Raw genomic sequence first — 23,838 nt, forward strand, 5'->3', positions numbered from 1 at the left:
GAATGAATGAATGAATGAATGAATGAATGAATGAATGAATGAATGAATGAAGCACTTAGTAAGTCCTTGCTATGTACAAAACTCTGTACTAATCACTAGAGATGCAAATAGAAAAGTAAGATAGTCTTTGCTTTCAAAGAGTTTATTTTCTAATGGGGGAGAAAATACATACAGTAGGTTTCATTTGCAAGTCAGAATGGTCCCATGGTTCTTAGGGTACAGTAGATATTAATACCTCTTCTTTAACATTATTATTTAATGTCACTATTCCCTCAGCTCTTGCATTCAAGGTCCTAGACTGTCCCCATCAGGAACTGAGCGGAGATGGTGATTGTGGACCAACTTATAACTTATATTGAGAATGTTACCTTTTAAAGACTATTTATTAGGTTTTTAAGGTACTGCATTGTTATTTTAAGGATGTGATCAATACCCTCATCCTTTTTCTCCATTTGAGATGTATCTGTGTATGTGCACATTACATACATGTTATATAAGATATACTGACTATATAGTATACACATGACATGTATGTTATAAATTTACCATAAGTGTTTATTGTTGGTAAGCTAGATGGCACAGTGGATAGAATGCTGGGTCTCAAGTCAGGAAGACCTGAATTCTGATTGGACCTCAGACAGTAACTCGCTTTGTGTCCCTGAGCAAGTCACTTAACCCTTTTTGCCTCAGTTTCCTCATCTGTAAAATAAGCTGGAGAAACCATTTTAATACCTTTACCAAGAAAACCCCAAAAGGGGTCATGAAGTCGGCCACAACTAAACAACAAAAACAGGTATTTACTGTACATACTCAAAATGAACAGCAATATGACTTGTTGGATAGTGAGGTGATCTTGGAGTCAGGACAGTCTGGATTCATCTGGTCTTCTGATACCTACTATTATTCAGCTGTGTGATCTGGATGGTTCATTTAACCTAAAGCCTACCAATGGCTCGGATAACTAGGTATTACAAGTCATAGATGAGTTGCCAATATGCATCAATGGTGATGATTCCACACTGGCAGTTTCCTGTGATGATGAAATGATGCCTGAACTCCAAACCATATGCAATTCTAAGCCTATACAACCATCTGTGTAACCTTGGACAAATCTCTTAATCTCTTTGAGCTCTCTGTTGAACCCTGTTTTCCCCATTTATAAAATGAGGGGTTAGATGAGAGCAGCCATTCCCAATCTTTTTGGTCTCAGGACACCTTTAACTCTAAAAATTATTGATGACCCCAAACAGTTTTTGGTTCATTGCATCTATTGATTTTTTTCATATTAGAAATAAATCCTGATAGATATTTAAATATTTATTTAAAAATAATGAGCCCATTACAATGATATTTTTAATGAAAGTAATTATATTTTCCATAACAAAAACAAATGAAGTGATAATTTTTTTTTCCTGTTTTTGTAAATCTCTTTAAAGTTGGACCTAATAGAAAACATCTGGGTTCTCATATCTGCTTCTGCATTCACTCTGTTGTGATACATTATTCTGGTTGAAGTATATGAACAAAATTCTACCTCATTCAGATATCTACTTGGAAAAGGGAGGAGCATTTTAATTGACAAATAACCTCTTAGTATTACCATGAAAGTGTTGACTCCCAAAGCTCCTACAAGGATCTTGGGGAATCATCAGGGGTAACTTTACCCCCGTTTGAGAACTCTGGAGTAGAGGGTCATAAGAGCCCTCCTGTCTCTAACTTCATGTATTTCTATATAGTTCAAAAGAATAGGACCACCTTGTTGATCAGTAAAATCTCTCCATTGAAGAAAACATTATGGCAGTAATTTGAAACATCCTGGTTAGCCTGGATGTATAGTAACAGAGAAATATTTTTTATATTTAACATGCACTTTGATACTTAAGTATCATTTCAATGTGGAAGCACCTACAAGCAGCAAAGATCACAAATTATTCATCTTGTGTGACTTCTGTTCACGTGCTCTCATTAGATAGAGAAAACATGCCCACAATGCTCCTCTCCAAATTCCTTGGGTGAACCATATGGAAAATGTGGTGTTCTATGGCATAAAATTTAACATAAAATAAAAACATTGAAGTTTACTAAAATGTCGGCATTTGGAAAATCATTTACAAATATATATATTTTTAAGTCTAGTGTAAATGTAAACTTTTTCAGTGTGGTTCATGGCCCGTGAGAAATGAAAAGAAAAAAATATAAATCTTTAATTATTAGCATTTGAAGGGCTATACTACCCAATGAGCTAATATATAGTATATCTTACCTACAAAAATCTGACTTTCAAATGAACCATAAGAGCAAACAAACTTAGCTGTCAGTGTCCCACTTCACTTAATAAACATAGCAAAAGGAGTCTTAATGCTACTGACATGAAAGCCACTGTGTATATGAGTGGGGGTGCTGTGAGTGGCAGGAAGGGGACAGAGCAGAACTTGGAATTTGTATTTTTCTAAGAAGAAATAGGAAAAATGAAAAGCACCATGGGCTTAAGGAGACTCCCATGCAAGACCAGTCTACATACATAATAGAATGTTTGACAAAAAATATCTTGACCCATCCTTCCCAAATTTTAAATTTCATTTTGTTGGAGTACCTTAATTCCGCCAAACAGTGATTAATATGCCTCACTGGGCATCTCTTCTAAAAATGCAGCCACTTTTGTTGAATGTTTTTTAGCATATGAATCATCCCTGTCATCTCGTTCTCTCATTCCTTGGATTCCATGACTCTTTTTTTTTTTTTTTTTTTTTTGTGATGTCCTCCTACCTTTCTAACGTCTTTCTCTTTCATTGGCTCTACTTTCTGCCTGCTTGATAGAAGTTCTTCTAAAACTCAGTCCTACCATTTCCTCTTTACTCCCATGTCTCTTAGAGGTCTTATGTACTACTTTGGTTTCATGTCATGCCAGTGGAAGTTAAATTATAGTATCTTTCCTTCAAAACTTTCTCTTCTTCCTGACTTCTCTGTGTCTACTAATGGCACCAGGGTTTAACTATTTGTTCCTACTGTTTACGTCACAGTTGTCTTTGATATCTCCCTTGCCTTGACCCTTGCCTCCTCATCAGTCATCAGTCTTTAGATTGCATTTTATATTATTTCTCACATCTATCCCCTTCTAAAACCCCCATGACCCCACTCTACCTGGTACAGACTCTCTTTTACATCTCTCTGGGAATATTACAATTGTATTATAACTAACTAGCCTGTGCCTTCAGTTTATTTCCTTCCAATTCGTCATCTACTGCACTATCAGAATAACGCACAATTTAATTATCCTGACTCCGTTCTCAGAAGTCTTCCATTGTTCTCCATGTTTACATGATAAAGCCCAAACCCCTTAGTTTGATATTACCATTTAAGTTTGTCTACTCCCTATTTTCCTAGCTTTGTCTCATATCACTCCCTTTCATGTTCTTTATCCTCCAACCAAACTTACTTCTCCAGCATACCCCTATCCTTGACTGAATACTTTTCCTTATGCCCTTTCCTATCCCTAAATTGTCCTCTTCCATCCACTCTTGTTGAAATCCTCTCCATCATTTCCAATCTCAGTGAGTACCTCCACATTAATCAATTTTTCCAAGATTCTAAGATTTATCCCTTCTGAATGACCACTTATTTGGAATATTGTAAAGAGGATTAATAATTTGGATTAGATAACATCCAGGGCCCCTATCACCCTCTGAACTATCTTAGCATCTTGTTGGCACCTCTGTTTCTCTGGCATATACTCTGAAGCTTTTACCTCAGTTCCTACTTACACTTTATATGAATGTAAAGGCTACACTTTGGTGGTTGATGATATAATTTGTGCAGGTACTCTCTCCATTAATGCTTATTCCTTTCAGCTCTAAAATGTTGTGGGTTTTCAGGTCTTCTGTGCCTAGGCAAGCAGTTCTAAAAATTGCTGTGATTAAGAAAAAATTCATTACAAGTTGGTAAGCATTCTGGTGATTATACTGTTGAACCTAGTCTAAATAATTCATAAACAGTGTTATTTTTAGTCAGATCTTTAGGATAGAGTTTGAAAACTTCTTTAGTAACACACTGAAGTCTTTGTACTATCTAAAGGACAAAAAAGTTTTTAAAATACTACTTCAACTAATAATTCATAAAACAGAGTCAGTTAAGTAGAGCACTGAACCTGGAATCAGGAAGACCTGAGTTCAAATCCGGACTTAGACATTTGCTATGTGACTCTGAGCAATTTACGTAACCTCTGTCTGCCTCAGTTTTCTCATCCATAAAATGGTGAGAATTCTAGCACCTACCTACTAAAACTATGAGGATAATATGAGATAATTTTTGTAAAGAACTTTTCATAGCTTAACCTACCTACTAGAACTATGAGGATAATATGAGATAATTTTTGTAAAGAACTTTTCATAGCTTAAAATGGTATGTAAATGCTAGGCATTATTATTATAGCTATTATTACTATAATGGCATAGACTTGAAGAACCCAAGGTCACTTATACACCATAAGAAGGATTTTATCTTGGAGGTGATAGGGAGCCAGGGTCACTTGAAAACTACAAAGAGGATTTTTTCAAAGCATGTACAGTTTTGAATATACAATTGCATGTTGACATACCATTTTGGGTGATTGAGGTTCCAGACCTATGATTTCATCATAGGAAAGTTCCACTGCAGAAAACCCCTTCGCTGATTGGCATCAGCTACACATCTTGGTAACTTATGGTTATAAGGAATTGCCTGAGACACTGAGAGTTGGTGTAACTTGCCCATGGACACAGAGCTTTTATGTTCAGGATACAAAATTGAACCCAAAATCTGCTAACTCCAACACCAGCCCTCTATCCACTATGGCGTCACACCTTTCATGTAATTGTAAAAGTGATGTACATGTTTGATCAAAGGGTGGGATGGCAGCTAGGTGACGCAACAGATAGAGCACTGGCAAATTCAGACTCAGTCACATAACACTCACTAGCTGTGTGACTCTGGGCAAGTCACTTAACCCCATTGCCTAGTCCCCCCCAAAAAATAAATAAAGTGTTAAGATGCTTGTGGCTTAGAAAATCTTCATAAATATTCTCATTTTCTCTGGCTTCCCTCTTGCCTGAAATATTCTTCATCCTCAACTCCACCTATTGACTTCCTTGACTTCCTTTAAGTCCCAACTAAAGTCTCATCTTTAATAGAAAGTATTTCCCAACCTCTCTTAATTCTAGTGTTTCTTAATTTTCTCCCATTTATCCTGTATATAGCTTGCTTTGTATATATTTGTTCACATGTTGTCTCTCTCTCATTAGATTGTAAGCCCTTTGTACGGTCTTTTGCCTTTTTTAATATCCCTATCCCTTAGCACAATGATAAGCACATAGTTTAGTAAATGCTTATTGATTGATTGAGTAAATTGATCTTCAGGAAGCTAACTAGTGATAAATTGAATACCATCATACCAGATGTGTGTTTGACATGAATCTCAATCGATATGACAAAGTGAAATATTCAAGAAAGGAACATGTTATATATGGATATAAAATTTTGTATTTTATATATGTATATAAAGCCATATGTGCTCAGATGAATAAAATATTTTCCGTGCTTCACTTTGTTTCTGACTACCATATAACTTGCCTTTCATAGATCCCTCTGCTGGCTGTGTTGCAAGTACAAATTTGTGTGCTGATTCAAAAGTGTCTCTCTTGTCAAAGTCTGATAAGGTTCTACCACCAGGAAGGCTTAACAGAATCCTAAGCACAATGAGATCTCTTGTACTTATCGAATATTTAAGAATAAAGGTTACTTGTGGGCAAAGGGTAAAGGGAAGGTGGTTAAAGATAAGCATTTACCTGGAGACATAATTCCAAACACAGAGAAATTTTGCTATAATTTGAGTTCATCTAAAACTAAATTCATAAAATGTCAGGGTTTTTTATGCGAAGTGTCGATGTTAGGTCTAACAGAATATTTTCTTTGGTAAGGGTGGGTGGAAAGTGCTCACTATTTTCAGTTACGTAGCAATTTTTTTAAAAAATCTTTCATGAGGAGCAGCAAGATTCTTTCATCAAAAACAAACCATTGGGGCAAAATTGTGGTTTTTGTTATACTAGCCCATAGAATCAGTGTCTTAGCAATCAGCCCGTCAAAAAAAGGAGGGATTTAAGGAATGCCTTGGGACATGGGGACTTCATTGCCTTAAAAGGAGTCCTCCCTGCAATTACTTTACCTGCCAACTTTCCAGCAAGATAAATGGAAGCACTGTAGCTTGAAGGTGCCTTGGTTTGAATGAGATGCAGTAAGGTCTCTCTGTTCTTTCCAGGCATCATAGATCTGATAGTCCTTATAAAAGAATAGGGTTGGTGCCCTGCTGACTAAATTGTCCTCTAGAGTAGTATTAGTTACAGAGCTTCTTTGTTAACTAGGCTCAATGCTTAAAGCTCTGTTGAAGTTCTCTTATTAACACATTTTTAAGTAGCTCTGCGTATGGATACCCTAAAGAGTGTGAATGTATCAGTATAATTTACATATAAAAGTTATGTGTGTATATAACTGGAATGTAGAAATCCTATCTTTCTTTATTACTGTTCTGTTACTCTGAGGCAGTGCACATTGAAATGCTGATGACATGTGAATGGTATGAAGGCCACTGTTTTTATATTCTTCTCTTGGTATTTTCTTCAAGTAGCTTGTTGAATCACAGAAATGTTTTCGATGGGTTTGCTGCTTGATAGATGATCTCTTAATACTCATCTCCATCTTTTCTTTTCCTCTCCTTTTTCTTAATATGACATGCGGTTTTAATATTGGGCAGAAAAGGGATTTTTTTATGTTAGGCAGGCAGTTGCTGATTAGCATTTTTATTTTTAAAAACAAAGGCTTATATGGTGTTGAGTTCTTTTAACAGTAATTTTTTTTTTTTTTTTTGGAAATTTTTCTGTCCAGTTGGAAAGTTGGAACAAAACACAGGTAACCCACAGGAAGCAAAAATCAAATCAGATAAATACACATGGATTTGAAACGCCGAGTTGAAGCTATAATGTTTTACTAGATGGTAGTTTAGAGTAGATTTGAATTTGAAGAATTTTTCTTGTTATTTTTGTGTGTTTTAAAACCAAGTTATTATTTCACATTTTGTTACCCAAGAGTTCAGTTCTTTTCTGTTACATATCTTGAAACTATCCAGTAAAATCATTTTCTTATTATTTACATTTATGTAGATATTAGACCTAAATCACAAGGATTGGGCTTTACTTTAAGAGAGCTGATGTTGGCCTGCTTAATTTTTTTTTACTTCAAAAAAAATAAAGAAATTGAGATTATTAATTTGTGTTTTTCCTGCTAATTTTGTAACAGATAGTGATGGAGTGTAATCCTTCTGTTTTATAAAATAGGTGAATTGTGCCATTCTAGAAGTATTATTAAGTACAGCTAAAGCCTGTCTAATGTGTGGTATCCTGCCCTCATTACCCACTCCTTCTCCCGCCCCCACCCCCACTGGGCCTACCTTTAAGGAGAGGAACAAGGCAGCCGGGTTTAGTTCTCAGAGTAGGACAGTGTCACATGTGTGCCCTTGTACTTTATGAATGAGTTGCATCAGGTTAGTGAGGAAATCCCTTGAAGGCATGTGCTTCAAGAAATATCTGGGACCTGTCAGTCATTGATAGAATGCAGCCTGCTGAGGAGTGAGTCTTATCTTCCCTTAAACACACCAATGTAAGAGAACAAGTATTTACATCCAGTCAATCAGGTGACTTTGGTTTTGTCATAATGATCCCAAGCATTTGACTTGACTGTTGAAATCAAATAAAATCATCCTAGTATGTTATCTGCTTATAAAATGCTCCAGATACTACACAGCATCACCAAACAGCTGTTTGCAATTCTGAGAATCTGAATAGGTCAAAACTGCAGTTAAACTGAAGTATCCATAGTAAATATATTATTTTACTAACTCTCTGTGTGCAGATTCATGCATCTAATGTGCCCTGAACAGAAATTTGTACGCACTTTATCTATATGAGTTCTGAAAAACTGATTCTATTCGCCCAGTTTTATTTTGGAAGCTTGATATGATACTATTTCTAGGAGTGATATTTTCAATCTACACTGTTTCTGCTACATTTGTTATTCATAGCAACAGTTACCATTTGACTCTGCTAAAGATTGCCCTGTATTTTACTTAGAAAAGTATTACTCTTCCTAATACAAGATATTCTTGTGTTTCTGTAAGCATACTATAGGAAATGTAGGTCTTGAATGATTTTCATCAACTAAACCGGCACAAAGATTTTTTTTTTTTTTTAACATCATTGGTAGTTTTACTTTAAAGCAGGCTGTATGGCATAAGCAATGATAGCAGGTGGAAAATTGAAGAGGGAAACATGATTCGAGTTCTGGTTTGACTTATTGAGACATTGGCAATTGTACTGTGGAGTTAGGATAATTTCTTTCTCCCAGTTTCCATGGGCTCCTCACTGTCATCTTCTTCATCTCCCTGCTCTACCACTATTGAGGAATGACTGAATTTGGTAGCGGTTTCAGAATTTATAGCAGTATTACTGGGCCATAATGATTAATGAATTTTTTAAAATACAGAGAAACTTAGGAAGAGTTTAAAGCACTGATTCGAGGAAAAGTAAGTAGAATCAAGAAAGCAGTCTATCCAGTAAATAAAATAATGGAAATGGAGAAAACAAAATATTGAACCTAAAACTGGAAGTCATGCAAATTATAACAACCACACCTACCTCCGAAGAAGAGATGAAAAGATGTACCCCTTTCCTTCTTTGTGAGGTGGGGACTGAGTGCAGAACTGTATGTGGACATAGGCAGGTGTAGTTAATCTGTTGAGTAGTTTTACTCAACTGCTTGTTGTTTTGTATTCTTTGTTTCAAGGAAGGATTCGCTGGAGAGGAGAGGAAATATTTGGAAATGAAAGTGATAAAAACAAAATTTTAAAAAGATTTTTGAAAAAATTGGATGGGAGATAAACAGGAATACTTATATGCACAGGACAGGTATAGTTAGTGCCAGTTATTCATACCCTAAGCCTATCATAGGATTTGTTCCTGTGCATTGTCCTCCATACTGGTCCTTCATGCAAATGGGGAGGCCTGAGAACCAAAAAGGTTTCGTTATTTGCTTTAGGTGATAGAACTAGGTAGTGTCAGAACCAGGGCTAGAAGGCAGATCAGTTGACTCCTCATCTAATTATTTTTGTATTGTATAATAACACATAAACCTCTTACCATGTAAGGGAATTTGTAGAGCCAGACTATATACAGTTGGATGAATAATTCAAGTTACTTAGTTGTCTTGGCCTGGGTTTAATGCATTAAACGTTTGCTTCCAGCTTCTCCATGGTTTCATTTCCCCTTTCTAACCAGTATGGAAGATACCCTGTCTTCCTATCCTCTATTTATCCCTGACCCTTTTGGAGAGAAAGGAAAATCTTGTTCTTTTCTTACTTGTCTACCCTACTTTTATCACCAGGACTTGGCTGAGCATTTTCAGCCTCATATGTCCCTGGAAAATGAGTCTCCTGTACCTCTCCACACTCCCTCTCCCCTCATACATCTTCTTTTGAGCTTCAGGTCAACACTTTCCTTCTAAAAGCTGATTGACTGGCCAGAGCAGGGAATGCTCCCATTGATTTTCCTAACAGAAATTTCCTAAGAACCTTACTCCCTTCTTCTCCCTGTCCCCAATTCTAATCCTACAGGTATACCTTTCTCAGTTTAGTTTGCCTTGACCAAATTCCCCATCTTGTTGTCTCTCTGTCTCTCTCTTTCTCTGTCTCTCTCTTTCTCTCCCCCTCTCCTTTCCCATAATTACCTTAAATGATTTAACAATTTGGTTGATTCCCTTACATGTTGTCACTTGACCAGATTTGCTATACTATGTCCTGTTCTACATATCTCATTTTAGGGAGGTTACAATATTGACAAGCTGCAGAATATTGAGTAGATGGTAACAAGGATTCATAATCATAACTAATGAGGATTGGTTGAAGGAATTCCACCTATTTTAACTTGGTTAATGCATATAGGAGGCACATGACAGATACCCTCAAATATTGGAAGGTTTGCCCTTTAGGAAAGGGGTTCAGTTTGTTCCATTTTGGCCATACTAGGAGAACCTAGAACTAAAAGGTAGAAGTTTCTGTGATTATCATAACTTACCTTCCCTTTCCCAGTCATCCATTCCTAACTCTGGACCAGCAGAAGGGAGCTAGGTGAGGGAGAGTATTGGTAGGATCAGGAGAGAGTTTGGTGGGAAAATAACACTTTAACTATCTAACTCCACAAATTGTTGATTGAGGAAAGTCCTTTGTAAGACTTAAGCAATTATACAAATGTGATTTCTTGGCAAAACTGCATGTAAAATTTACCCATTGGTATCAAAATTAAAATACTTTATATTGGTTTGAAGCCACAAAAAATTGCATTTGATTGCATTTGATAATTTATACACAAACACATGGGACAGTTAGGTGGCGCTGTGGATAGAGTGCCAGTCCTGGAGGCAGGAGGACCAGAGTTCAAATCCATACTCTGTTAGTTACTAGTTGTATGACCCTGGGCAAGTCACTTAACCCCATCGTAGTTCCTCGTCTGTAAAATGAGCTAGAGAAGAAAAAGGGCAAACCACCCTAGTATCTTTGCCAAAGAAACCCCAAATGGTGTCATGGAAAGTCAGGCACTACTAGAAAGACTCAACAGCAACAACACAAAAAATATACAGGCACTTTCAGTGAGAAATTAAGCCAGACAGAATATTAAAGCTCTGCCATATTACTAAAATAAAAATCTTCCTTAGAGAGTGCACTAAGGGATCTTTCAAAACCACAAATAGTCAAGATTTAACTCTCAGCCAAGTGCTTAATAATTTGAATGAAAAATCTCTTGTATCTCCTGTACACCTCGTGTACCATAACAAGACTGATTTATTTCTCCAGAGCTGTATATTGTAAGAAATTAATACTATAAAGTCCATAAATAAAATATAAGTAAAAACTCATTATAAAGAACTCTTGGGACATCATAGTTGTTTTGTTGTAATGGATTTTTTTTTCTTTCAATGAATGAATTGCTAATAGTTACTTTACTAGTCTTTATGTCCTAGAGACAAAACAGAACTGATGCTTAGTCTCTGGGGTAGTTAATTAGCAAGTAAAAAGAAGTGTATTGACCTCATAAGATAGGGAAAATAGATGGTATCTAACTTTTATACACCCTACCTTTCTCCTCCAGATTTATTTTGTTGAGTAGCCTGAGAATTTAAATGGGTTTGATTTAGTTAGCTTTGAAATGGGGAGAAGTGAGTTGAAGGATAATTGCTACTTGGTGATTCTGCTTTCCTTTTCCCACCTAAAGTGTAAACAGTTGTTTTGTTAAGATTGTTATGACGCAGAATTGGAGAAGATACATGTTGTTTAGGAAATTTATTGTGTAAATTTCAATCCAGTTTGTTTCCATGGACTATGTACAAAGCCTTGGGGATACCTTTGTTATACAGAACCCTTCTTTCTAGTGGTATCTATCACAATACCATTTTGATCTTACAAGATTAATTTATCTGTTGATTATTCTTTTTTAACACAGTGATAGCATGCAATGTTGATGTAAGAGAATAAGATGGCCAAAATAGTGCTGTGCATCTGGGCTGAATTGTGATGATTTTGGCCTCCATTAGAGTGGAGGAAGAGCTTCAGAATACATGGGCTCATTTCATGCATCCTCATGTCGAAATATCATCTCTGAAGCAGTTTTAAAACATTCACAAGTTCTCACCTTTCTGCTCAATCAACCAAAAAGTGTTTATCTGGTGACTTCTATGTTTTAGGCGCTTGGGACTCTGGGAATCCCGAGCATCTAGGGGAATGAAAAAAGATCTCTTGTATGAGGAATCACTTACTGTACTTGGAAAGGAAGTAGATGTCCCTAAAAATGGAGGGGAGGAAGGGATTGTGTAACAGGCCGAGGGGACAATCAGTCTGTGCACAGGACCGTTAAGTACCCTCTTTAGATGGGACGTAGAGCGCAGAAAAAGGAATGACATGGAATAAGCCTGGAAAGGTATGGCTCGAGCCCAATTTTGAAGAGCTCAGAAACCTCAAAAGTTAATTGAAGTTTTTCATAATTCTTATATATTTGTATTTATATGTATATTTGCCTTTTCTCTTTTCTTAATTTGAAAATTGGAGGATGCCGTGTCAAAATAATGGCATTCTCAGTCCACAGTTTTTAAGCTCAGCACTATCCTTTGTTACATCAGTATTAATAACTCCCTCTATCTAACCAGTAGGGATGGATGAATATGCCAAGTGCCATGTAATGCTGTCTATGGAGAATTGAGCTGGTTTATTATGCTAAGTACTCAATGAGCAATACTGCTCAAGGATGGTTCCTAGAATAAAGGTGATTATCTCACTTTGAAAGAAATGGCCACATTCTTGTTGATGTAGCTCATGAGAGCTGTTGATATTTTTAGTTGACAAAGTATCCATGATTTGGATGACTGCTTTTATAAAAAAAATTTTTTCGTTTTTTTTTTTTTTTTTTTTTTTTTTGGTGAGGCAGTGGGGTTAAATGACTTGCCCAGGGTCACACAGCTAGTGTCATGTGTCTGGTCTGAGACTGGATTTGAACTCAGGTCCTCCTGACTCCATGGCCGGTGCTCTATTCACTGCGCCACCTAGCTCCCCCTATAAAATTCTGTAATAGCATGAATTCTGTAGGTGAACTTGGATTGGACACTGAACAAGCAGTGTTTTACTACATTAATAGATATTTTCTCTCTTTTCCCTCTACTCAGGACTTATCTGGCTCCATTGATGACCTGCCCACAGGAACAGAAGCAACATTGAGTTCAGCAGTGAGTGCATCAGGCTCCACTAGCAGCCAAGGGGATCAGAGCAATCCTGCACAGTCGCCCTTCTCTCCTCATGCTTCCCCCCATCTTTCCAGTATCCCAGGGGGCCCATCACCTTCTCCTGTTGGCTCTCCTGTCGGGAGCAACCAGTCAAGATCGGGCCCAATTTCTCCTGCGAGTATTCCAGGTATTACTGATTTATTGTGATTTAACTTGGATAGCAAAGCTAGATCTGGTCTTAATGCCTTAGAACAATTAGATTCTCATCAATGAAATACTTGACAATAATCTATTTTGGGGATCAGAATGCCTTGGTGGTGTGACAGAGGACTTGTCGCCCAAATGTTGTAAATGCCCAGTTCCAAAGTATCTCTTAATGATTTTTTCAAAGGAACCCCCCTCAGTAATTGAGTTAAATGACTTCATTCTTTATTGTTCCTCAGTTTCCATGTTTGTTTGCTCTGCCAAAACTAAATAATCTTCTTTCTGTCTACATACGCCTTTACAGTGTTTCTGCTGAATCAGAAAACTATATCAGCAAATTCCACTAAGCTCTTTTGTCATAGAATGTTAACCAGTGGGTTTGTTTTTATGACTGTATCTCAGTATATAATGTTGTGTTATTTTCAAAAACCTTGTAAGTACATGCTTATAGTAGTATTAGTTCATTCATTGCAGCATATTTGAGAGCTCTTTTCCGATGTGTAGTGCTCCCCATCTTATACTTGTTAGAGTCTCTGCAGCTTTTTAGAAATACAGTTGTTTTACTATTCACCTTATGTACCTAACAACCAATTTTCCTTTATTAGGTACGTGGAACGAATTTTTTTTTTTTTATCAGAGAGTCAGCAAGCTTTTAGTAAACACTTACTCTTTGCCAAGCACTACGCTAAGCACTTAGGAGACAAAGAAAGTCAAAAACAAGGTCCCTGCCTTTTAGAAGCTCACATTTGAATGGTTGAGACAACATGGAAGTAACTATTTATACATATAGTATAAATGGAAGCTTCTTTTTGGTGTAATATATCATTATAGCAGCTATAAATTAGACATTTTCTTTATATGTATTACCTTGGTTAAAGTGATGGAGGTATATTCAATGGAACATGCTTGCTTCCTCTTCTGAAATTGACAGTGGTTTGGTTTTTTTTAATTTACTGATGGATGCTAACGAATAGGTCATAAGTCTCATTCTTTTTAATAGTTACATTTCTATACTGCTTTTCCTACATGACAGTATATATCTGAGTGGTGACCACTCTCTAATAATGATGTAGCTTCAAGGACGTTATCTAGGGTAAACTTTCTAGGTCCTTGAAGCCTGTCACCTAATTTCACTTGTTTATTTTCTACTCCATTGTGCCTCTCAAGGTGAGGCTAAGTTTCTTAGGATATTTCTTTTTTATGATTTTATGTTCCACAAGGTAAAAGTCTTGAAACGCTCAAAGCCAAAGTATTATACGGAAGAGTAACCTAAATGAAACTTTGGTTGGATAGCTATCTTAGTTGCTTAATTTTAAAAGTCCCATTTTCAGTCAATATATATAACCATTAATGTAATATATGTAAATACATACATCTTTATATAATACATATTTTTTCAAATCCTTTTTTAAAAATTCCTTTTATGCTTTTCTTTCATTGGTTATTGATTTATATAACATTAAATTGGACATCTAGAAAAAAAGTTCTCCAAGAACATTTTTTTTTTTTTTTTTTGACAAAAGATCTGACAGTTTTATCAGCTAAACACTAGGTAGGAAGATCCTTAGTTAACAAAGTTAATTTTCCTTAAGTCTAAGTGGTTTTTTTAAAGGAGGATAGTTAGTAAATAGCCAGTCCATTAATAAATAGCAAGTAGTCATCTTTTATTGTAGTAATAGAACTGGATGTGGGATCAGGAAACCAGGTATTTATAATTCCTAAATTGGAGTTCTGTTCTGAAAAGTTTATTTAATAGAAAGTCTCCTATCTTAGTCAATGCCATTTCAAAAATAGTGACAGCATTTCAGTCATCTATAACTTCCTCAGTGTGAGGATCACATCACTACCAAAAGAGGCTGCAGCCTTGCATGCCATAGCTTTGAAGATGGTCTTTCAGTGTTTCTTTGGCCAAAAATTCCATCACACTGGGCTGTAACCTTCTGACAGACCAGTCTCTCCAAAAAGTCTCCTGATTTTCCTAGGGTCACTTCCTTACCAGGATGAGGCATTTTGTGGCTGCTTTGAAGAGATTTCACTTCTTTGAATTGTGTTCTTTTGAAATGCAAGGCCATTGCTGATTCTTTATTTCTCCACAGCTCATGTTGTTCGAAGCTTGACATCTGTGTTGTGGCAGATATAAGCTCTGATTTGAAATTTTGTGAATGTAGGAAGTCAGGTAGGAAGTGATTCATTTCATTTTTTTTTTTTTGATGAAAAGCATAAAGAGTTTCAAGTAAATTCTTGAATTCTTAAATTCTCTGTGTTAGTGGGCTCAATGTATCATATTAAATTTTTTAAAAGCATAAAAAAATCCAAAGCATCTTAGATTCTGTGATTGGCAGCTATTATTGGTAGGTAAACTCTCTAGTTCTAGCTACCAAAGGACTTTTATTGGAAGTTAATGTATACTTTACATTTTTTAAAAATTTCTTTATATCAAAACTTGCTCTGTGTGCAGTGTCCAGCAGAGGTGAAAAAAATATTAAGTATTTTCCATATTGTTTACTTCTTTCCAACTTGAAAATAAGAGACCAAGATAGGACAGCAATTAAATTTCACATAGAAATTGTCTGGGAAAGGATATGACAAAGAAAAATAGGCAAGTTGGGAGAAAAAGCATTATAAATATTGAAAAAAAAATTTAAATCTTTGCCAATGCTTGGATATTTGACATTTGTATTAACTCACCCCTTTCTCAGTACTAGAAATCAGGTTGAAGCTGTATAGTAACCACCAACCTCAAACAATTATAGCTATAGAGGAAATCTCTGTTGCAGATATTTTAAGAATATGAATTACATTTGATCAATATTGGTAATATGGAGAAGCAATGAGGTATTATGGATAGAGTGCCAGTCTTGGAGTCTTTGGAGTCAGTAAAGCTCAGCTTCTGCCCTGACTGATAAACTAGTTAACTAGCTGACCTTGGGCCAACCACTTAATCTCTCAGTGCCCTCCCATACAACCCTTTCAGAGGCATTGCCAGACTCCACCAGTGGAAGGAGATTCCACCTACACATGGAGCTCCCTACACTGATAAAATCTCAGGTCCAAATGCCACCACCCAAAACTGAAGATATTCTTAGTACCTTCGCACTTCCCTTATCTCAGACCAGCCTCATTCCTATTCCGGTTCTATTTCTGTGTAGTTCCTGGTATCTTTTCTCTCTATCTTTCTCCCTGCTAGTTTACCCCAACAAACCTAAATGTTGGAATATGTGGAAATGAAATCTACCCTCTGAAATTCTTAAATCAGTCTGGTAAGACTAACTTACAAGTGTTTTTCTTCTTTCACTCCCACTTTCATATCTTATATCTTCATTGTTACATGCTAAAACAATAGGGTCATAATTCTTCATTAATAAAATGAAAATTATAACCTAGGGACTTATGGTTATTTAAGCATTTGTTTAGTTTTTCCCCTTTATTCTCTTTCCACTTTCTTTCTTCCTTTCTATTCCCTGTCCCTAGCACGTCCATCCACTCCCCGCTTCAATTTTGTTGTTTCTGACCTCACTTCTATCCCATTACCTCCTGCTATATCTTGCTACAGCCTCTCCATGTGACACAGATTGGCTCTTTCAATCATTGTCTCTCCAGCAAGTCATTGTAAGATGAGCAGCTGTTATGTAGCTGATAGCCGTGATGAGGAAAAGCCAAAATATTGGAGGGGGTTCTTGCTGGGAAGACTGTTTGAATAAAGGTGTTGCTTTCCCAGGGTTCGTTGGAAAAGAACCATCATTTTCTCCATCTCTGCTCTGGGTAAATGAAATTGACGACTAATGAGAAACATCACAAAGATGGATAAACCATCTATAATAAAGCATCCCAAATGGCTGATTCTGTTCAGTGCCTGTTTAAACTGTTTCTCCACCCACTGCAAATTTGCCCTCCTGTGTTGCCTTCTGACAAACATTTGAAGTTTCATGGGAATTGCTACCATGATGCACTTGCATAGTATTGGCACTGGCATATCCCTAACTCAGTGGGGCATTTCCTTCCTGCATTCCTTTTGAAAAGCAGGATGGAGATTTTCTATGGTAAGTAGCCACATGGATCAGCTGCCTTTGTGTGCACATTCCTGGGTTCCAGCATTGTAGCCATCTATCGTTGGAGGAGGTGGAGAAATCTGCTTCTGATGTTTAATTTACACATGTATTTAAGAACAGAAATACGTGTGCTTCACAGTGCCATGTGGTGGCAAATTCTTGCATTCACTTGTCCCCCCCTCCACAATCTCTTAATCCTTCTCCTTCATATTGGTCAAGTTCCATGTGGGAACCCCCCCCCCCATTTTTTATTAGAGTTGTAGTCAAAGAAAACGTGCTTAATTAAATTAAGCCACCCATGCCTAATGCAGTCATTTCTGCAACTTGTGGCTGCCAAACATCGGTTTCTTTGTAAGAAATTAATTTCTTTTCTTCCTGAACTTTTTGCTGCTTCTCCTGTTGCAGCCCGATCTCTTTGATTGTTTTTTGTTAAGGAGCAGAAGCCATGGCTGCCTTTTATTTGGTGTGGGTCTTACCCTGTGCCTCATTCTACCTATCACCCTCGTAGAAGCTGACACAGCACATCAAAATGCACTGCTGTTGCCAGAAGATTTAGTGGATGTTAATTTCACTTGTCTTGCCTCCTGTGCCAACTGTTCCAGTTTACTAACAAAGCAAAAATGTAAATAAGCCCAACAATTTTTTTTATTTTCATTTTATTGGCCAAAGGCTTTTGTCAGCTTTTTTCTCCTGTGCCATGTAAGCAGCAACAGTGTTTAAATATTAAGAAAGGTGAGGGTACTGTGGGAGATTGCTGATGGGCCGGGCAAGTATTAACCCATCAGTATCCAATAGAATTTTTTGGAGGTTGTCCCACCATTTTTCTTTTTAAAATCTAAGGGAATTTTAAACTACTCTTGATAATTCATCAGGTATGTTAGAAATAGGAAGTAACGACATCATGGACTTTCCAATATTTCACTCCCTTGCCTCTTAGCTTTTGGCATTAGCACCACATCCAATTTCAGATGGGAATAAGCATCTTTTTCTGAAGCTGGAAGATTAAGTGAGTAACCATTGCTTATTTAAAAAAAAAAGGAGTAGATATCATGTATCACTATTACCAAATGCTTAGTTTGTATTGTACCTTTTCTGCCCATATATGCATTAAATAGAATGATTGAACCTAGAGACTAATCAAAAACAGCATGTTCCCTGACATCATAGAAAGTGCACTGTTTTGTTACTTAATCTCATATGACAAATCTACTTTCTGTACATAATATATTTATAGTTATACATAAAGCACATTTTTTTCCAGCATAGAAGATAGGAAAAAACTGAGTTTTTAAAGATTTTACATGTTTTCCTCTTGGATTCTTTCCTTTCACTCTCTCTTTTTTTTTTTTATAAAGATCATGGCATTCCTTATGCTCTTTTCTGTGACTTAATGATTAGGAAACAGAACAATTAGAGTATATTAAAGAATGGTGGGAGAGCAGAGAATAAAAACTAAGTATATCATTATGAAAGATGTAGGGACCCTGAAGGAAAAAGAATATTGGTATCAGCTGTCGGTCTTTCAGGGGCCAATCTAAATGCACTTGTCTTAGTTGGACTTAGGCAAGTGTCTCCTCCTGTCCCCCCACCCTCCATCCTGGGATCTATATATGTTATAAATACATAGGATGAAGGATGAAATTCTATCCTTGTACTTCCTGCAGTTTCCAAAACATTTCAGCTTCCTTGGCCTTTTCTCAAACTTAAATATTATAGACACTAAAAGTTCTTATCCCCATTATAATAACTATGCCAAAGGTGGTACCCCTCGTTACTTTACACTAAGTTTGTCTCTCAAGAGCTTTACTAACGGATCAATTCCTGGATGGTGAGAGAAACAGAGTCAGCATGCGAGCTGGCCTGATGTTCTGTATAACTCTGAGAAAAATCTTAGATGCCACCAGCATGAACTAAGGAGAGTATTATATACCAAATTGTGAGTATCACTTCTAGTTTAGCCATCTTTCCATTCAAGTACTCAGCAGTATTTTTTTAAAAGTAAGAGTTCTCTTTTTTAACAAGGGAGGGTTAAATAGATAACAACGAACACTGACATAGCTTCAGATACAAACAGGAAGGCAGTCTGGTTATAAAGTTAATTCTCTTGGTTAATTTGACATTCAGACAAGCAGGCACTGGAAAGATGCTTAATGGAAAAGAGAAAAATGAATAGCAGTTAAGAGTCAGTCATAGGCCAAAGTGAACAGGAAGGTTTTTAGGTGATAGGAAATGATAGTTCCTAGTCTAATTTGTCAAGGTTAGTGCTCATAAGATGAAGAATGATTGTTACAAATCAGTTTCTTTTTTTTTTTTTTTTTTTTGAAGACATTTCTAGACCTAGATTTTTTAAATGTTTAGGCCTCCATTCTGCCTAAATGGGTAAGTTATTTAGTATATGACTAAAACCTCTTTGTGTGAGAAAGAGGGATTTTAGCTGGTTCATATCTAAATATAATAATAATAGCTGGTATTTATAGCACTTTAATATTAGCAAAGTGCTTTAAAAACATTATCTCACTTGATCTTTACAACACCCCTGGAAGATAAGTGCTATTATTTTCCCCATTTTTACAGGGTGAGGAAATGGAGTTTAAGTAACTTGCCCAGGATCACACAATTAGTTCTTTCTTACTCCCCCCTCTAAAAAAAGCTCATTAGACCATGTGCCTTAATGGAGGTTTTTGCCCACAAACAAAGGAGACAATCACATTCTGCTTTTGCCAAACTATTTCTTATGTACTGTGTTTATGTCTGGGAGCCAAATTTTAATAGAGACATTGATGAACTAGTGCATCCAGCAGAAGGCAACTCAGATTTGAGGGAAAGCCAAAATTTGTCATGAGAAGTGGCTGAAAGATTTGGTGATGTTTAGAAGGAAACATTATGACTAAGTATATGAAGGGCTTTCCCATGAAGTGAGAGATTAGACTTTTTTTGTTTAGTAAAGGAAATCAGAACTAGTAACAATGAGTAGAAGTAAGAATGAGGTAAACATCCAGTCAAATAAATGGCAAATTTTCTTAAAGGTAAAGTGAGTTACCCTGAGTTGTCCATATTATTGGGAGTTTTTCTAGAGACTAAACATCTGTCAAAGATTTTATAGGGCAGTTTCTGCATAGGGTAAGAAATGGGACCAGATCCTCTTAATTCAATTCAACCGCCATCTACGCGTTACTACTATATACAGAGGAATATGTTAGTTGTTAGAGCAATATACTTTCATGTTGGTTGTTGTTTAGTAGAGGGGTATGATATAAATAGAAATTACGCCCTCCCCCCAAAAAAAAGTGTATAAAGGAGATGTAAGCAGAGTGTTTTGTGAGGTCAGAAGGAAGATTGTTGTTGATTGAGGGCATCAAGGAAGCCTTCATAATAATGAAATTCATGTCATGTACAATGTAATAATATAACTCATGTCTGCCTAGCATGACAGAGAATTTTGAGATTTACAAATCATCTTCTTTAGTAGCCCTGAAAAAGGTAGATAGTCCAAGGATTATCCCCATTTTTTCTCTGGAATTTAAGTGACTTTTCTCCGTCCCACATCTAGTAGGTTTCAAACATGAAAGCTGGAATTTGAATGCAAGGCTCCTTATTCAAGCCCAGTACTCATTCCGTTGCAGATGACCTCCTTCACGATGATGGCATTTAAGTTTTTCTGTTCGTTTGTTTTTGCTTTTTGGAGCAGCAGTTGAGGTTAAGTGACTTGCCCGGGGTCACACAGCTAGTAAGTGTCAAGTGTCTGATCTGAGACTGGATTTGACCTCAGGTCCTCCTGACTCCAGGGTCAGTACTCTATCCACTGTGCCATCTAGCTGCCCCAATGATGGCATTTAAGTTAACCTTAAAGGGATGGGTAGGATTTCAGCTGGTTGGAATTAGAAGAGAAGTCTATTCCAGGGATAGGGGGTACCATGAGCACAGAGGAAGTAAAGCACAGACTTTCATCCCATTTGGCTCCAGCGTGGAGGACAGGGAGAAAAGAAGCATGAGAAGGCTGGACAGATTGGGTGGTGTCAGGTTCTTGAGAGTCTTAAATGCCACTCAGAAGTTTGACCTTTCCTTACTAGGAAATAGCTAGCTGTTGAAGAGCTTTGAGCAGAAAAGTAGCATTTGACCTGTCCGTGACGTGAAGGATTCTTTGTGGTTGCAGAGAGTAGAGGCAAAGGAACATTGCTTGGAGGATGACAGTGGTCTGTGCCAAAAGGAATGAGGACCTGAATTAGAGTGGTAGCTATGGTTAAACTGACAAGATCTTGCAGCTGCTTAAAGGTGGGAAGTGAGGCCAAAGGTAAAGTTAAAGAAAACAAACAGCGAGGTTTTAAATAGGTCAGATGGTGATGGATACAGTTGTTTATCGAAATGGTGAAATCAGAAGAAAGAACAGGTTTTTAAGGAAAGACGATCACCTTGATTTTTGAAAGTGTTGAGTCTTAGTTCTAGGATTTTAATTCATTTCTATCTAATGAAATCCTAGTATGTAAATTTTAGAGAAAATCAGATAATTTGAGAGATGGTTTAAAGATGGCTCTTGGTTATATTCATTTTCACTGTAACTTTGGTGGCATCCTAAATGTTATAGCTTTAGATCACAGGACTTAATTTCACTTGAAAGTGAGTATGAACACTTTACCTGGACATCTTTTTTTTTTATTTTAGGGCATCTATCAAAATTTTCCTCATGGTTTTGCCAAGGGTGAAAATCCTGCAACAGCTTGTTGTGTGGATGATGCATACTAGTTATTGGCAAACTGAGCAGAAAATGTAAAAACACACACACACACACGCACACACGCACACATGCACATACATAGCACCACCACCAAATGTGGTTGCTCTCTCCGTGTTTTTATTCCATGGTGTTACACAAAACCGATTTAGCAATTTTGCAAAACAAGGATACTTGCAATAAGACTGTATTTCCCTTCCTGACAAGTAAAACATTGCCTTCTATGCTGCACATGAGAGTAATTTTACATCCTTTCCAACTGATGCTTTCCAACAATATGCTTTTTCTTGGGAAGAGGAGAAGAAATGAAAGTTCTTAAATAGATTTGGTGGGTTAGTAATGAGGTACAGAACCTTTTACCTTTATTTATTGGTTCTAATTTAGAATCAAGACATCATTCATTATTACTTATTTTCTTGTTGTTCAGTCATTTTTCAGGCATGTCTGACTTTTCATGACCCTGTTTAGGGTTTTCTTGGCAAAGACACTGGTGTGGCTTGCCATTTCCTTCTCCAGTTCATTTGACAGATGAGGAAACTGAGGCAAATAGGGAGAAATGACTTGTCCAGGGTCACACAGTTCATAGGTGTCTGAGGCTGGATATGAAGTCAGGTCTTCCTGGCTCCAAACCCTATATCTATACTCTTTCAGTGTTTTCCTAAAGATCCTCTTATCTACATAGTTAAAAAATATTGTATGTGCAAATGATAGTCCTTGAGCATTTTTTTCTCCCAAAGCAAAATTTTAGCACTTGTTATATGCAAGGCCTTGTGTCAGGTGCTGGAAATTAATACAAAGACAAAATCAAGCTAGTTCTTCCCCCGTTGGAAATTCGTGAAACAGTACTAGTCCAATTTAGTTAGAATTTAGAGTATGCTAGCTAACATTGATATAGTGCTTTATCTCATTTGATTCTCACAACATCCCTAGGAGGCAAGTACTATATGTATATAGTTATATTATATGTGTGTGTGTGTGTGTGTCTGTGTGTCTGTGTGTGTATAATGTAATTATATAATAATACCCCCTTGGGCATTTTATTATCTCAATTTTACAGATTTAAAAAAAACAACAGGCTAAAAGAGAGTCACTTGCCCAAGATTACACAACTAATAAGTGTCTAATGCAGGATTTTAATTCGGGTCCTCTTGACTCTCACGGCCCAGACTCTAACCAGAATATTGTATAACTACCTCAAAAAAAAAAGGAGTAAAATTGAAATGTCTGGAGAAGTAGATGGGACCTTTGAATGTGCCATTTTCATTACTCCTATACATAGTAAGGAAACCATTGAAGATTTTTGAGTGTGCCATTGGCACAGTCGGATCTCTTTAAGGATTAAAATAATTTTGCCAAACTCAAATAGGAACAGATTCTTGGGGCTGTATATTGACTTAGAAAACTACAAAATAACATTAGTTTTGTTGTATTTTTTTTAATAAACATTTCCCTATTATATTTTCATTCTTGGGGGTGGAAGGGAGGGAGGAATTTGACACCTGATTTAAAGCACTTTAATCATCATAGCCCTGTGAGGTAGGTAGTACAGATGTCATTAACTCTGTTTGACGTATTAGGAAATTGAGGCCCAACGAAATTTTGACTTGTCCAAGGGGGAGAAGATGTGTAAGTAAGTGCCGGAGCTTAAAATGGCAGCTTCTTCTTCTTCTAATTCTTCTAATTCTCCTTCTCCTCATCCTTTTTCTTCTTCTTCCTTTTCCTCTGGTTTGTTTTCACTATGACCCATTTCCTCCTACTCTCTATCTCCCCTGTAGAAATGAGCATTTAGATTTTATAAAATTTAAATTTCCAGGTAGTTTTACTTATACTCATTAATTTCTTCCTGTTTCCTACCTTTTATAGATTAAACATAAATCAAACATAGAGATGCCCAATGTCACAAATAATATATTGTTTTTCTCCATTTTCAATGCTTGGTAATATTAGCAGTGACTGATGGTTTTCTGTGGCATATCTTGCAATCTTGACGCTGTCTGCAGGAAATGCAGGAAA

At 36.6% G+C, this 23,838-nt stretch overlaps 1 protein-coding gene across 1 annotated transcript in view; it reads left to right on the plus strand.

The window, feature by feature from the left end:
* Positions 1-23,838, plus strand: part of LOC114031461 (AT-rich interactive domain-containing protein 1B-like) — a 550,161-nt gene that overhangs the window by 412,220 nt on the left and 114,103 nt on the right. Inside the window, 1 exon segment of the mRNA XM_027846530.1 lies at positions 12,787-13,030. Within this exon segment, the coding sequence (XP_027702331.1) occupies positions 12,787-13,030 (244 nt within the window).

The sequence above is a fragment of the Vombatus ursinus genome, unplaced genomic scaffold, assembly GCF_900497805.2.
Source record: "Vombatus ursinus unplaced genomic scaffold, bare-nosed wombat genome assembly UNPS02015175.1, whole genome shotgun sequence".
NCBI lineage: Eukaryota > Metazoa > Chordata > Mammalia > Diprotodontia > Vombatidae > Vombatus > Vombatus ursinus.